General features: G+C 37.3%; 1 protein-coding gene across 1 annotated transcript in view; it reads right to left on the bottom strand.

The window, feature by feature from the left end:
- Positions 1 to 386: 386 nt before the first annotated feature.
- si:ch211-196i2.1 (collagen alpha-1(I) chain) overlaps positions 387 to 15,268 on the bottom strand; it is a 69,895-nt gene continuing 55,013 nt past the window's right edge. The window contains 39 exon segments of the mRNA XM_051093535.1: positions 387 to 1,695; positions 3,057 to 3,239; positions 4,472 to 4,552; positions 4,640 to 4,749; positions 5,921 to 6,086; positions 6,326 to 6,388; positions 6,464 to 6,517; positions 6,667 to 6,684; positions 6,933 to 6,986; positions 7,234 to 7,287; positions 7,364 to 7,417; positions 7,511 to 7,564; positions 7,692 to 7,745; positions 7,866 to 7,919; positions 8,125 to 8,178; positions 8,359 to 8,412; positions 8,542 to 8,595; positions 8,727 to 8,780; positions 8,885 to 8,992; positions 9,143 to 9,196; positions 9,280 to 9,333; positions 9,411 to 9,464; positions 9,565 to 9,618; positions 10,448 to 10,509; positions 10,512 to 10,554; positions 10,632 to 10,685; positions 10,809 to 10,916; positions 11,349 to 11,402; positions 11,597 to 11,650; positions 11,735 to 11,788; positions 11,881 to 11,988; positions 12,081 to 12,125; positions 12,264 to 12,308; positions 12,496 to 12,549; positions 12,789 to 12,842; positions 12,956 to 13,009; positions 13,119 to 13,172; positions 14,340 to 14,393; positions 14,913 to 14,957. Of these exon segments, the coding sequence (XP_050949492.1) occupies positions 1,552 to 1,695; positions 3,057 to 3,239; positions 4,472 to 4,552; positions 4,640 to 4,749; positions 5,921 to 6,086; positions 6,326 to 6,388; positions 6,464 to 6,517; positions 6,667 to 6,684; positions 6,933 to 6,986; positions 7,234 to 7,287; positions 7,364 to 7,417; positions 7,511 to 7,564; positions 7,692 to 7,745; positions 7,866 to 7,919; positions 8,125 to 8,178; positions 8,359 to 8,412; positions 8,542 to 8,595; positions 8,727 to 8,780; positions 8,885 to 8,992; positions 9,143 to 9,196; positions 9,280 to 9,333; positions 9,411 to 9,464; positions 9,565 to 9,618; positions 10,448 to 10,509; positions 10,512 to 10,554; positions 10,632 to 10,685; positions 10,809 to 10,916; positions 11,349 to 11,402; positions 11,597 to 11,650; positions 11,735 to 11,788; positions 11,881 to 11,988; positions 12,081 to 12,125; positions 12,264 to 12,308; positions 12,496 to 12,549; positions 12,789 to 12,842; positions 12,956 to 13,009; positions 13,119 to 13,172; positions 14,340 to 14,393; positions 14,913 to 14,957 (2,625 nt within the window). The 3' untranslated portion in view covers positions 387 to 1,551.

The following is a 15,268-nucleotide window of genomic DNA, read 5'->3' as shown; positions in this document are numbered from 1 at the left end:
ACACGCGTCATTCCTTCGGGCTCCGCCCTCTTTTATTAACACGTTCATCACCTCACATCTGATTTTACCTTACTAGGGCGAAAAAATAACTTTAATTATACTGATGATCATCAGTTTTTATTATAAAATATATATTTTTATAATGCTTGATTATTAATCAAATGAAAAAACGTTACCACAAATAAACAGACTTACATTTGGAAATCGTAGATGTCTGCTACATGCAGCCAAATTACAAAATATATGTAATATTATATATTAAGTATTTTAATACCCTTAAATCGCTAATTAGCACGTTTTGCTGTTTGAAGAGGAAAAACACAACTTGACAAGCTTTTTTAAGAAACGTTCGTGTTTCACACAATGATATACAAAATTGTCCAACACGATTTAAATGATACATTAATGCACTTTTTATGGCTGATACTCAAACAGATGACCAGCATGTGATTTCTGATGTCACCACAAATACATAGAAAACACAATATACATTACAAAATGTTACTGAACAAATATTTTTTCCAAAACAAAGCACCTGTGCCTAAATTCAAAGTGATTATTAATGATAACTGTTTTAAAACGATGAATGACACTTAAATTTGGCTTTGTTGGACTAACTGAAACATATTCTATGAAATCAATCTATTTTACTAACATCGTTTGTCTACTTTCTTACATTTATGTCATATTTGTAAGTGCTCCCTGAGACCTACATACAGTAAATGTGAACTGAAGGACACTGTCTGTATGACTTTATGCATGTGTACGAAATTTGTCTCATATCCATAATGCACATTTATGACTTTTTTAACTAGCTTTGCTGCAGTATTGTATTCTTCTTCCTTTTTTCTAAAACAACTATTACTGCTGTGTCGTAAATATTAGCACCCATAAATTGTCTAACACACATATTTAAGCAATATGACCATTTCAAAATCATGACAAGAACAGAGAACACAGAAAGGTAGCGCAGACTTCCTGATATCCAAACCTCATCACAGGTTAGCTGTGTCCTCACTGGGACGCTTTGTTCATTGCAGTCCTACAATTCAAGTTTGACACTTAAACAAGAGGGGAAAAAGTGTCATTCATGCACTTGCCTTATAATGCAAACTCTTAGAATAATAACTGGTTAATCCTCGGTAACCTTTTGTACGTGATTAAGTAGTATACAGCTGAAACTTGGAGCATGCAACCACATAGTGGTCACGTCAGAACCCTGTCATTACACTTGTTATGCTTCAAGCTTCATCTTCAACGTTATTACAAGACCAGCTAGTGATTAAAAAAACAATGCTGAAACAAATAAAATTATTATTAAAACAGTACATCAATTACAAAGCCAAAAGTCCCTGTAAACAAAAAAGGATATTGTCCATTTGTCTGGCAGCACCGGGAAAGACAGGACACTTGTGTGGAGTCACTGTCTAGAGTATTTCCTTTACCACGAGCCGTAGAGGTCTCTTCAGAGTGACTTGTTTTCTTCTCTTTGTTGCTTGCTTATATTTAAGGTGAAACACATAGGAAGGACCATTATCAGATGGTGTTTCTCTAGCTGAAGCACACAGGGCTGATGGTGAAGCCAAACTCATAGCTGCTGTTGCCCAAGACTCCTATGTCATGTAGAGGAAGCAGGTCCATGTCTTCAAACTGAAACACAGACTCACGCGGCCCAGGATCCACTTCCTTTGCAGACTGGTACAAACACAAATACAAACAGTTTTGAAATGGTTGTTAACGGTGAAGTCCAAACATATTTCCACTTAGCTGTTGCTTATGGAACCCCGTTTCCGACACTGAATAAAAAATAAAAAAAAGGTAATTACGACTTTTTATCTCACAATAATTTTTTCCTTGCAACTGCGAGTTTACATCTTGCATTTCTAACTTTTATTTTCAGAATTGCGTGATACAACCTTGCAATTCTAACTTTTTTTCTCAGAATGGCATGATATAAACTCACAATCATGATTTATAAAGTCAGAATAGCGAGATATAGTCAGAATTGTGGGATATGAACTCAAAATTCTGATTTTTTTCCTTGCAAATGCCAGTTCGTATGTCGCAATTCTTTTTTTTAAAGATTTGTTTTTGGCATTTTTGCCTTTATTTTGATAGGACAGATCATACAGGACAGAAAGCGAAGTGGGAGAGAGAGAAGCGGGCGGGATCGGGAAAGGTCCTCGAGTCAGGACTCAAACTCGGGACACCCGCAGCGCAACAGCTCTGTATGTCGGCATACTGCCCACAAGGCCATTGGCGCCGACTGTATGTTACAATTCTTACTTTTCTCACAATTGCGAGTTTGTATCATGCAATTCTGACTTTTTTTCCTTGCAATTCTGGAAAAAAGTCAGAATTCTGAGTTTATTCTGAGTCCTGCAAATCCAGTTTTTTTGTTTATATCTCGCAATTGCGAAGAATAAACTCTCTCGCAATATAAATTTGTTTTTTTCCTCAGAATTGCGAGTTTAAATCCTGCAATTGTGAAAAAAGTTACAATTGCAAGATATAAACTTGCAACTGCAAGAAAAAAATCAGAATTGCATGATACATACATTTGTGAGAAATAAAAGTCAGAATTTCTAGTTTTTATCTCTCAATTCTGACGTTTTTTTGGAAATAGCGAGAATTGTGACTTAATTTTACACAACTGCTCGTTTGTCACACAATTCTGACTTTACAACTCACAACTGCGAGTTTATATCACGCAATTCTGAGAAAAAAAAAAGTCAGAATTGAGAGTATAGCAGAATAGCAACTCTGACTTTTATTTTTCTTACAAATGTGAGTCTACATCACTAGCTATCTATATCAATTCCGAGAAAGAAGTATTGCGAGATATAAACTCGCAATTGCGAGAAAAAAAGTCAGAATTGTGAGATAAAAAGTCACAATTACCTTTTTTTTCAGTGGCAGAAATGGGCTTCCACTAGTGTATATTAAAAAAACTGACTCACTACAGCATTGGTCGAGCCAAAGACAAATGATTCACCTTCAAAAATGTGATAAAAAAAAACACATTTTTAATACTAGTGTTGTTAGAAACAACATACCACACAATCCTGTAGTTCTCCTAAATAGCTCTGCTTCACAGCGTTTGTGAGGAACTGGACCTGTCGTTGTGTCTGGCCCAGTCGGTGACCAGGGTAACAGGAGTACGTCACTCTCTGTTCTGCTCTGTTGCTCTGGAGCTGCAGAAACCGCAGCTGGACCACACTGAGGGCTGGATACTCAAACTGGCCAAAGATAGACAGATGGGTTTTGATGGCAAAACTGAAGGACACAGTTTACTGTGTGAAACAAAAGGGCTTAAAACTGAACATAAATCAGTGAATAGCAAGAATTTTATGGGTAATAAGAACAACATTATTAGCAGCTATTAACCTTGACAATAAATTAAAGATGTTAAAGCATTAAAAGGGTCATCGGATGCTCATTTTCCACAAGTTAATATGATTCTTTACGGTCTTAATGAAAAGTCTATGCATGCTTTGGTTAAAATTTCTCAATGGTAATGTAAAAAACACCCTTTTTACCTTGCCAAAATCAGCTCTGCAAAAATCAACCCATTCAGGTGGATGTTGCTTTAAATGCTAATGAGCTCTGCTTACCCCGCCCCTCTCTTCCCTCTGTGGAGTGACAAGCCTGTTTACTTTAGCTGCATTCAGCCGCTTTTAGCCACAAAACTTGTTAACTAGCACATTATTAGGAAAGGCGATTGCAAAGATTCATAAAAAAACCCTTATACTCACTTCTGCTGTAAGTGAAGCTGGATCACGAATGATTCGCACGAGCATAGACATACTGTGTTCATTATTACATCCAACAACAGAACACCTCAATCGCTTAGGAGCCATTCTTGTCTACGTCCCTGACATCGAAACAATGGCGATTGAACTGTTACAGCTCATTCAAGGTGGGTCTAAGGTAAGACGGCCGTGTCAATCAGTCTATCGTGGGAGCGGCCTCTGTCAGTCTGTCGTCACACAGACAAGATGTTGAGAATGGCTTGATTTGAAAAAGGGGAAATTATTTTTACAAATGATATAAAAACCACTGCATGGATTTTTATCATTGTAGGGTAGATTTGTACATGCACTGCCAACAGACATTAATGTTCAAACAACATGTAAAAGTGAACTTTGCATCCGATGACCCCTTTAAAGTGTCAGAGTTCAGTGAAATGTAAAAATTCTGTCATCATTTAATCAGTCTTGTTTCACTCAAAACATTTTTATTTATTTATTCATTCATTCATTCATTCTCTTATTTATTTTTTGGCCAATGTCCAGGCTTTATTTTCCATACAACAAAACTGGATAGTAAATGAGGATATTAAGGTCCGAAAAACACGAAAAGTACCATAAAAGTACACTATCAACTTTTAAAGTGTATTTTAGGTAAACTTTCCTACAGTCAGCCGCTCTCCTGTCATAGCACAAACTCTGATCCATATAGTACTACTTACTTTAAAACCTCCTTCCAGTGAACTTAACCAGTAGAACTTGCTGTTATTCCCTGAGTCATTCAGCCAAGTCCTTATGGGAAGCTGTGGAAATTGAAAGAGCAATAATAAGATTTTGATGTTCTTTGACATTAAAGTCACACAGTAGTGAGGTTTTAAGTAGGATATTACGTGTGCATCTCTAGGATGAAGGCATGTCTCTGCTCCTGACTCTGAGAAGTTACAGTAGACCAAAAGAGCATCTAAAGGACTGCCTTGGTTTGGGTCAATGTAGTAGAAACCTGCAAAAGTTAGAAAAGTAGTTATTTAACAGATTATTTTATCCAAAACAACATACAGTTCAAATATATATTTATAGTGCACACGCACTGTTCTGTAGAATTGTGACTTTTTATCTCACAATTCCGACTTCTTTTTTTCTAAGAAAAAAGTCAGAATAGCAAGATGTAAACTCGCAAGTGCAAACTTTAAAGTCAGAATTGTGAGATATAAACTCACGATTGCGAGTTATAAAGTCAAAATTGTGAGATATAATCATGCAATTCTGAGAAATGAATAATGTTAAAATTGCAAGACAAACTCACAAGTTTATATCCCACAATTCTGACTTTATAGCACACAATTGCAAGATATATATGAGATATAAACTTGCATTTCTGAGAATATATATTTTATTTTCACTCAAAATTGGACTTAATAATTTTAGACTTTATATCTCACAATTCTGAAAAAAAAAAATCAGAATTGTGAGATATAAACATTTCTGAGAAGTCACAATTGTGAGAAAAATGCAAGATAAAAACATGCAATTCTGACTTTATTTCTGAATTGTGAGTTTATATTTTACAGTTCTGACTTTATTACTCGCAATTGTGAGTTTATATCTCACAATTCTGCGAAAAAAGTCAGAATTCCGAGATATAAACATATTTGTGAGAAGTCACAGTTGCGAGAAATAAAGTCAGAATTGCAAGATAAAAACTCGTAAATTTATATCACGCAATTCTGACTTTATAACTCGCAATTGCAAGTTTCTATCACAATTCTGAGGAAAAAAGGAAGAAATGTAAAATAAAAAGCCGCAATAATCTTTTATTTTTATTCAGTGTCAGATATGGGCTTCCATACACTTCTTAGTTATTTTAGTCAAGCAGCTGTTTTAACTAACCTTTGGAAGTGCAAAAAAGATCCCATTTATCTCAGATCTCATTTACACCTTAGTGCAGTCCACCTTAGATTTTATCGCCTGAGACAGTGCTTAATTCCAGGTGTAAATGGGGTCAGTGTAACTAAGCATATGTTTTTCAAAAGTGTTTAAAACTTGATAAGCATAATCACTTTTTTAGAGAAAAAAATACAACCATAATTCAAAGATTTTTCAAAGACAGCACAAAGGGGAATAAGAACAAACAGACTTTGAAAGATGGAAAAGATGAAAGATAGGGCTCTGACCGCTGGTGTAGTTGGGATGGCACAGCCACAGCTCCAGACAGGTAGATGCTGGGTGCTCCTTGCTACCGTCCGGAGGGTCCACCAGCAGCCGAAGGTCACGGTACAGAGAGTCCAACAGTGTTTGAATCAGAGGATAATTGGGTTTGTCTGAACTGTACATCAGGTCCTTTTGGAGAACACAAAGTAAGAGAAATTGATTTGCTTTTTTTGTGATCTGCATTTTAGTAATGCTCTGTCACTGCAGTGTGCTGAAGATGAATAGCAGAAATTTTAGTTCTGACATGATATCAATATACAAAATGTTCACTCTCTTTATTCAAAGACCATAATCACATGATGTCTGGTATTTAATGATCAGCACAGCAAATAAGAGTAAAAGGGTCACTGAGATTTTAAACAACTTGCCTTGATCTGGGTCAGGGTCAAGTTCACAGAATCACCAGCAGGCCCTGGTGGCCCTGGTGGACCCTAAATGAAAAAATAAATTAATAAAGAAAGAAATTAATTCATATATTGTTACAAAGCCGTGATGTGCAATCTTACCGGCAACCCTCTCATTCCAGAAGGGCCAGGATGCCCCTGAAACCCCTTAAGTCCCTAGGATTAAAGTGAAAAAGAGATATTTTCATAACTAACCTTTATTTGTTAACTTAAACATAAAATAATTCTGTGTGTTTTTATTTGAATTAATCTGCAACATTTTCTTTTAACCAGACTATGAAAGCTTTGGAAATTAAATTTCATACCTTGTCTCCAAACAAGCCCTGCAGGGAGGAAGAGATAAAAGAGGAAGAAATTATAAACGATCTTCAACAGGCAGTGGTTGCGATAAAGCACTTCGCTGTCCTTGCTTTTGTCATTAAAAATGAATTAACCGTGCTTTCATATCTTGAAAGGACAGAGCACGGGTAAATGCACCAGCAGCAGATGTGTTAATGCAAACTGGGCTACAGTTTAATAGTCACAGCTTGCTAATAGTTTAAATGCTGAAACATTAAAAAAAGACATTCACCGGTAGGCCAGGTATTCCGGGTGCCCCTCTAGGCCCAGCAGGACCAATATTTCCCTTAAGGAAAAAAACACACATTATATTTAATAATTCAGAAGCTGCTTTTGATTAAAGCAAGTGATAGAAAAAGAGATTAATTGTGAGTATTCATCAATATTGACAGTGCTGCAATTCAGATATACATTCGTCAACATAAAACAGAAAAAGAATGGATTTTTTTGTATTCTATTATTATGCATCGTCTTACAGTATCTAAGGCAAAAAACAAAACAATACATGTTTAATGAGACATTTTAAATCTTACCTGATCTCCCTTTGGACCTGGGGGTCCAGGAGGACCAAGAGGCCCCATACTCCCCTAAAAACAAATAAATACTCTTATAAGAAACTGAATTGGCTGCAGATTCATTGAATGTGCTTCTCATACAATATACCTTCAAGCCATCTTTCCCGGGTGGACCAAGTGGTCCCTGATCTCCTTTATCACCCTATAATTAACAGGTTAAGGTATCAATAATAATAATGCATTTCTAAGGTATCTGCATAAAAAGGATCCTGTCTGAGTAAAACTTGAAAAGCACCTCTGCTCCTTTGACACCTTGCTCCCCAGGGTCTCCTCTCAATCCTTGGATTCCCTATCAAGCATAGAAAAAAATTTTTGGTCAATGCATGATAATGATTTTAAACTGTTTTAATACTTTTCCATTTTATTAATTCCAACAATGCTGTGATAGTTTAGGATATCAAGCGTATTAAGCTTACCATACTTCCTCCCCACCCAGGAAGTCCTTTCTCTCCTACATCTCCCCTTTCTCCCTATTGGACATGGAGAAGCCAAGAAGGAAATCCATAATGCTGTATGTCCATTCAAGAATTTAACGCGTCATGTATTTTAATGCCATACTTTCATTCTTGACATCATTTCTGAACTCTGACCTTTTCTCCTCTTGATCCTCTGGTTCCCCTTAACCCTGCCTTTCCTCGTTTACCCTTTAGATGCAAAGCATCAACAAAAAAAAATAGTTTAGCAATCATAATCACCACCATATTCCTAACGTTGCATGAGTCTAAACTAACTAATGTGCATTCATGACATGACATCTCGAAACTTCTTTGGCTTTAACTTAGAGATTTGAAAATGTTTAATAGTCTAAAAGAGCAGTAAAGGCACATTTTAAGGCATATTGTATCTTACCCTCCGTCCAACGTGACCAATTTTTCCAGGTGCTCCATCCTTGCCTTGATCTCCCTAAAAATGCATCAAGAAGCAAATTCAAATTTAAAATAAAACGGAAGATAAGAGTCCTGGAAAATCTGTATTCTCGAACACAGTTCTCATATCTGACAGCAAGGACAAAGGCATAGGAAGAACTTTTATTTTAGATAGCATACAGGGATTAAGACAGACAAAAGAACATTGTGACCTTACCTTCTCTCCTTTCTCGCCTTCTCTTCCTTCAGGTCCTGGGTTACCCGTGCGGCCCTGCAACAATCAAAACTCATTAAGCGCCTTGATGATTCAGCAGAGTTCAAAACAAGAGCAGAATTAAAGATAAGGTGAATCTATTTGTTGTCTCTTTGCTGTAAATATTTTATCTCACTGGGCACTGACCTGGACTCCTGGCAGACCTGGTGAGCCACGTACCCCTGCCTCACCTTGTTGACCCTAACAGAGTAGATTTGAATTGATATACTTGGTTAATCAGTCACATATATTGTATTTATATACACAGACATGCCCAAAACACCTCAACTTCTAACTAAACAACTTTTAAATGCAATATTAATGGCCTGTACCTCCAAACCAGGCAGTCCTGGTGGTCCTTGAATACCTTGCAGGCCGTCTGGCCCCTAAAGGAAAGAAATGATTTCATTTTGAACATGTAGTGGATTCACCGGCAATTTAAAGAAGCAATCATGAGTTTCCATCTTGGTGGAGTTCATTATAAACTCACCTCCACCCCTGGTTCTCCTTTATCTCCTGAGTCTCCTTTCTCTCCTTCAGGCCCTGGGAGACCTTTAGGGCCCAAAAGACCTTCGGGACCTAATAAGCCAATACCTCCCTGTAGGCAGAGGTATGAAAACTAATGAGTTACTCTTGAGATAAAAACTAATTAGTTGTTTTCCAGTTTCCTCAAGAGATCCCGTAAGAATAAACCATCAAGAACAGATTATCTGGGGGAGGAATATAAATCCAAAGATGTGATCTTTACCTGTGTCCCAGCTTTCCCCGCATCACCTCGCACGCCTTTAGGACCTGCAATTCCCTGAAGCACAGATATGAATAATGAGAACAACAATAGCACAACAATTCAGCAATTCTTTTGACATCCAAAGATTTCAGTCTAACCTCAGGTCCAGCGTCTCCTGGCTCACCAGGTGAACCACTCGGCCCAACCTCCCCCTAAAAGAGAAGCTTAATTTTAGATCATAACAATAAATAATCCAAAGACGCTCTAAGTGAATAATCAAACATGCTACCTTGCTTCCTGGAGGTCCATCTCGCCCCACCAATCCTAGATGGCCTTGTCCTCCCTGAAACACAAGAAAACAGAAACGGTTTATTAGTAACATCAACTATGCAGCCATATCGCACATGAATATAGGGGTCATTTTTTCTCAGGTCAACACTCACCTCTATACCTTTTAGGCCAGGAAGTCCAACACCACCCATGAGGCCTGACTCACCCTAACATAAAAACAGCCAATGTTCACACACTAATCACAAACAAATGCAACAAAACTGACACAAACAAAGGCAATGAAATTAAGGTTTTTGAGGAAAACATTCCAGGATTTTTCTCCATATATGGGACTTCAAAGGGGAACAATGGGCTGAAGGTCTCTTTAAAGGGCTCTACAACGATCCCAGCCAAGGAATAAGGGTCTTATCTAGCAAAGTAATCAGTCATTTTCTTAAAAAAATAAAAATGTATATACGTTTTAATCACAAATGCTCATCTTGTGCTAGATCTGAAATGCGCATCTATGACTTCACACATTACGTAATCACTTTGGAAAGGTCACACGTGGTTAGTTCTTTGTCTGTGTACTTCCGTTCAAAAAAGGTAACTCCAGGAAAAACATCTCATTTTCTCCTCCTTCTTCAAAATCATCCAACATCATGTTTTACCTTCTTTATGTAAAGGGCGTTTGACTTTCTTTACACGTTCGCTTTGTAAACACTTGGTCGGTACTTCCGCCTACTTCACCTGGGACTTTTTCAACGTGACTATGTAATGCATGAAGTTCTGGATGCAGAGCTAGTGCAAGACGAGCGAGCGTTTGTGGTTAAAAAGTGTATCAATTTTCTTTTTTTTTTTTGAAAATGACTGATAATGTAAAGCCTTTCAAAGCTGCATTGAAACTGCAGTTTGGACCTTCAATCCGCTGATCCCCACTGAAGTCCACTATATGCAGAAAAATCCTGTAATGTCTTCCTGAAGTGATGTATATCAAATGATAAAAACATGCCAGGCTAAACAAATACATAATGTAAAATGCTGATTCGCACTCACCTGCAGTCCGATTTGCCCCTTGTCTCCCTTGGGCCCACTCTCTCCTTGCTCCCCCGCGTCTCCCACGGCCCCTCTAAACCAGTAAATCCTCGCAGTCCGATATCACCCTGAGGAAAAACATGAAATATATAGTAAAACAGCATTTTCTCTTGTGAAATGACATTTGCTATAAAAGATAAATGACCTTCTCTCCTTTAGGGCCAGGGTCACCAGCAATGCCAACTGGACCAGCATCACCCTTCATCAGGAAAAAACACCAATATTACTCTTACAGTGACAGTGAGACTGATTGCATTTGAGACAGATGACTTCAGGGTTAAATTGCGTAGTTGTGCCGACATTAAGAAATTCATCTCCACACCTCACTGCCTGCTGGGCCTGGTGGACCCATTGGACCTTTATCACCTGGAGGGCCAATGTCTCCTTTTGGTCCTTGAAGACCAGGCTTTCCGAAGGGACCTCTGTCCCCCTGCCAATACAAAAATGACATTAAATGAATAAAATAGACAAAAAGCAAAAAATACTGTATAAATGTTACTGTGCCAAGTTCTGCCATTAAACTCTAGATGGTGCAGGCTGATGGGTCCTTAATGCAAACTGATGATATTCACAATCACAACGTTAAACTACTTGACACAAGCTGATGGTTTTTTGTTGCATACGCAGCCAATAAGCTTGCTGCTTTACATTTAAATGTTCCTCTGAAACCCTCCACCTCCCCAGCTCCACCTGTATAGATCTGCTACAGGTTATTATATATATGCTGTTTGTGCAGAAGTAGTCTTCTCGTATGTCTTAATCTACAATAATTTATAACAACAGCAATAATGTCATATCTATTGCCATGCTAAAATCTTCAGAGTTGTCAAGATAGAAATATAATTTCATATTTTCACCACACCTTATCACCTTTCCCTCCAGGAGGCCCCTCCAAACCGGTCAGACCAAATGGACCCTGTAGAGGTCAGAGAGATCACTAATTTTTTTAAAGCTATAACAATGTTGTAGTCACAATCATTTTATTATTTTTCATTAAAATACCACATAACCATGGTAAAATCACTGTAACATATGGCCTCTAGTTGCTTAAGTTTGTTATTCTTTACTGAAAAAAGACCAAATAGTTTTGCAACACCATGCCAATCTAACCTGTGGCCCTTCTAGTCCGAGAGGCCCGTCATCACCAGGAGAGCCCATCATTCCCTGTGCATTTACAGAAACTTTCAGTGATTTCATAAGGTAGTACTTTGTCATTTTTTAAATCTCTTAAATCACTTTCACAATCACCTTTTCTCCTTTCTCACCATCTACACCTGGTAGGCCATTTGCCCCCTGTGGACCCTGAAGAAAGATTTGCAGCAATTTTAACTTTTTCAATGTCCTTCATGTCGTGAAGCTTTTCATCAAGTATGGTAGGGAGAATTATCACTTACCAGAATACCTGGGGGCCCATTTGGCCCAGGGTGCCCTGGGTGTCCTTTACTTCCACGGGGTCCTGGTTTTCCAATGACCCCACTGACCCCCTGAAGTCCTGGAGGACCCTATAGTAGACAATCAATCAGAACAGAAGTGTTTAAAAATGATCAGCCAAATAGAGATATCACGTAAATGAAAGAGCTGGCTGTGTGCTCACACATGGACCATCTGTCCCCCGATGCCCGGGATCTCCTTGACGGCCCTGCAGAGATATAACCCATGGTTTACAGTGAAGTTGAAGGAAATAAACCACTTTATATTTCAGCACTGATTTATGGGAAATTAAACTCTACTGAACTAGTAAGGTCAAGACATATTTTCTTGGAGAAATAGTATATACCTGGGGTCCTGGTGGGCCCTTTTCTCCTACAGGACCAGGGGGACCCTAAATAACACACATAAAGTTTGGAAATATTAGTATCTCAACATGCAAATGACAGTGTTGCAGCAGTGGAAACTGAACAACATTTATCAACAGAATTCGAGAAATTACGTTTCCCTAAATTTAAAAATAAAAAAATAATCTGCTTTATTTAAAATCTCAGTGTTTGTGCTTGATCCCTCACACTTACTGGTAGTCCAGGCTTCCCAGTTGCTCCAGGAGGCCCTCTTAGACCTGGCTGTCCCTGTAAGAAAACAAATGTTTTCCTTTACCTAAAGTTACTATTATAAAGGTCCAGTCATTTATGAGGTTAATTTTTGGTTAGGATGTTGCCTTTAAATTCAGCAACCTATGCAAACTAAAGGATAAGAATAGAGCCTTTATCTGTAGAGCTTCGACATTATAACTGCAATGTACAGCAGCATAATATCATGACATATTGCTGTTAATGTAGGATGGATAAAAAGTGTAATTTGTCTTTACTCTGTCTCCAGTGTGGCCCGGTCTTCCTCTCATACCCATGTTTCCTGGAAAACCCTTGAGAGAATATGACAGAGTGAGCTGGCTATGTCCAAACATCAACCTTAAACATTATTCTCCTCATCCCGCCCCCTTTCTCTCTGTAAGAGCCCTGTAGAGGGGTCACTTACATACATGCCAACAGGGCCCTGCGGTCCCAATGCTCCTGTCTTTCCAGAGAAACCCTGAGAGGAATAACCACACATACCGAAACAACATGAAAATCAGCAGCTTGATTACATCAATTATATGTGAAATATATTATATTATATATAAAAAAAAACACAAACATACCCTCTCTCCTGGCGGTCCTGGACTGCCCATAGGCCCTTCTTGTCCAGGTGGACCCTGCCAAATGAAACAAAAATCATCATCAGTAACAATTTACAAACAGATCAATATGCAGTCTCAAATTTTATATATATTTTATATATTATATATCTTTAGATTAAGTTGCTAAAGCGGTCTTATTAGTATACTTACATTTCCCAATGACCTCTATGTTCATAAAATGCTCAATGACTAGTTATTTAATTACTTCAGTCTTTTGCTGTTTAATATTTTTTAGGGGGGGTAATCTGACATTTTCTACAGGACTCTTTGATGAATTGAAGGTTCAAAAGAACATAATTTATTTTAAATAGATTTTTTTTTGTAAAAGTCATTACTGTCACTTTTGATTAATTGAATGTGTCCTTACTGAATAAAAGTATGAATTTCTTTAAAAAAAAAAAGTAGTGTTTTTAATTTTACTAATACTAATTTACTACTTTACAAAAGTACAAAGAGTACTATTGATATATATAGTAAGATAATAAATGCAACAATGGAACATACTACCACGTCATAAAATTTAATCTTAATACCACTTGATACCCCTTTGTTGTTCCTTGTATGACTGCATTGCATACCATAGCATGGGGTCAAGAGTTGAGTTAATCGGCTCAGACACAGAAGTAGTTGCTGTACAGGATTTTTTATAACTTTATAAGACAGACTACAAAGCATTACAAGACATGTTATACAAACAATGACTGATTCAAAGACCCACATAAGCTTTTATCTCAATTTGCATTGTAATCATTTGCATTATGTGAATGGAAATGCAAAGGACACATACATATAACTTCAACGCCCTCTAGACTAACTCAAGAACAATCATTTTCAGCCGGATATTGAACAGCTGATTTGCCAAGAATAAATTATGAAAATGTAACAGCATATGCCCTGATTTGAATGCACAGTGTGACAAATTTAATACTGTGAAAAATAATATGTAATAAGGATTCAATTTATTTTCGTTTTCTAAACGTAGGTACAGTTGGTAATAAAATTGGCAAGTCCTATAAGTAATTTCAGCACAGTTCAGCAGGGTGTCTGCTTCAAATGTACTGATATTTTGTCATCATTCTTATGCTTACAAATTCAGATATTCAGCTTCAGACACAGCCGACTAATAAACTTCGAAGTGATACTAAAGATGTGTTAAACGTATAAACAGTGAAGAAAACTCACCATAGATCCTGGGGGTCCATCCTGACCAGGTTCTCCAGGAATACCTTGCAATCCCTGAGGTTTGAGAAACCAAGCAAGACCTTAAAAGCCTGTGTGTTCATGTGTGTACCAGTGTTTTCTGCTGCCACCACTGACCGTTACTCTTCTCGCCTACTGCATTTTACTAGAGTCATTTATGGCTGGTAGGGTGCAAATTAAACTTTGACAAGCTGCGTGAAAACACTGGTCCCCACTAAATTCCTGGTAAGGCTGTCTTTGTTTGTATAACCTCTTTATGATTCATAAAAGGCATAGCCCATCCTCTATAAAATGTGATCAGCGTTTTTTATTTGCTCTGCACCGGGAGCTCAGTCTGCTGGATTCATGACAACAATCTGTGTTATAGAGCTTCTTTCACTGCCAAAAACGGCTCATTAATGGTAAATAAAGTCTGTTAGAGGTGCTCAATATGAAAGCTTAGCAGTGAAAGCTAAATAAACAGTTTCAGACTAGTAGCAAAAGACTATATTAATGACTTTATAGACTTTTAAACAACTGGAAGGTAGGCTATTCCGTTAAGAGTGCTGAACCCACCATTAGTCCTTTACTTCCTGCATTACCCACAAGGCCTTGCAGTCCCTGGAGCACAAGAAAGAACAATGAGAATCAATTTGAACTTTCTACAGTGTCAGTGTGTAAAATCAAGTGTTGGTTTATCTCTACCAGAACCTTGAAATGTTTATAGTAATGATAGCCCACAAATTTTTATATAATAATAATAAAAAACATTTTCTATATCATTTATACTATTAAAATATTATTTGCATTTATTATAGCATTCTGTTGTACTACTAATGTTCTAGTAAAATCATATATAATTTAATTTCTTTAAATAAACATTATTTAAAATGATTCTGAATATCATCTGAACCCATATGTGTCTTAATGTA

This window comes from Labeo rohita, chromosome 21, assembly GCF_022985175.1.
Source record: "Labeo rohita strain BAU-BD-2019 chromosome 21, IGBB_LRoh.1.0, whole genome shotgun sequence".
Taxonomy (NCBI): Eukaryota; Metazoa; Chordata; class Actinopteri; order Cypriniformes; family Cyprinidae; genus Labeo; species Labeo rohita.
The sequence above is the reverse complement of the archived record's forward strand: the minus strand, read 5'-3'. Positions and strand labels throughout refer to the sequence as shown.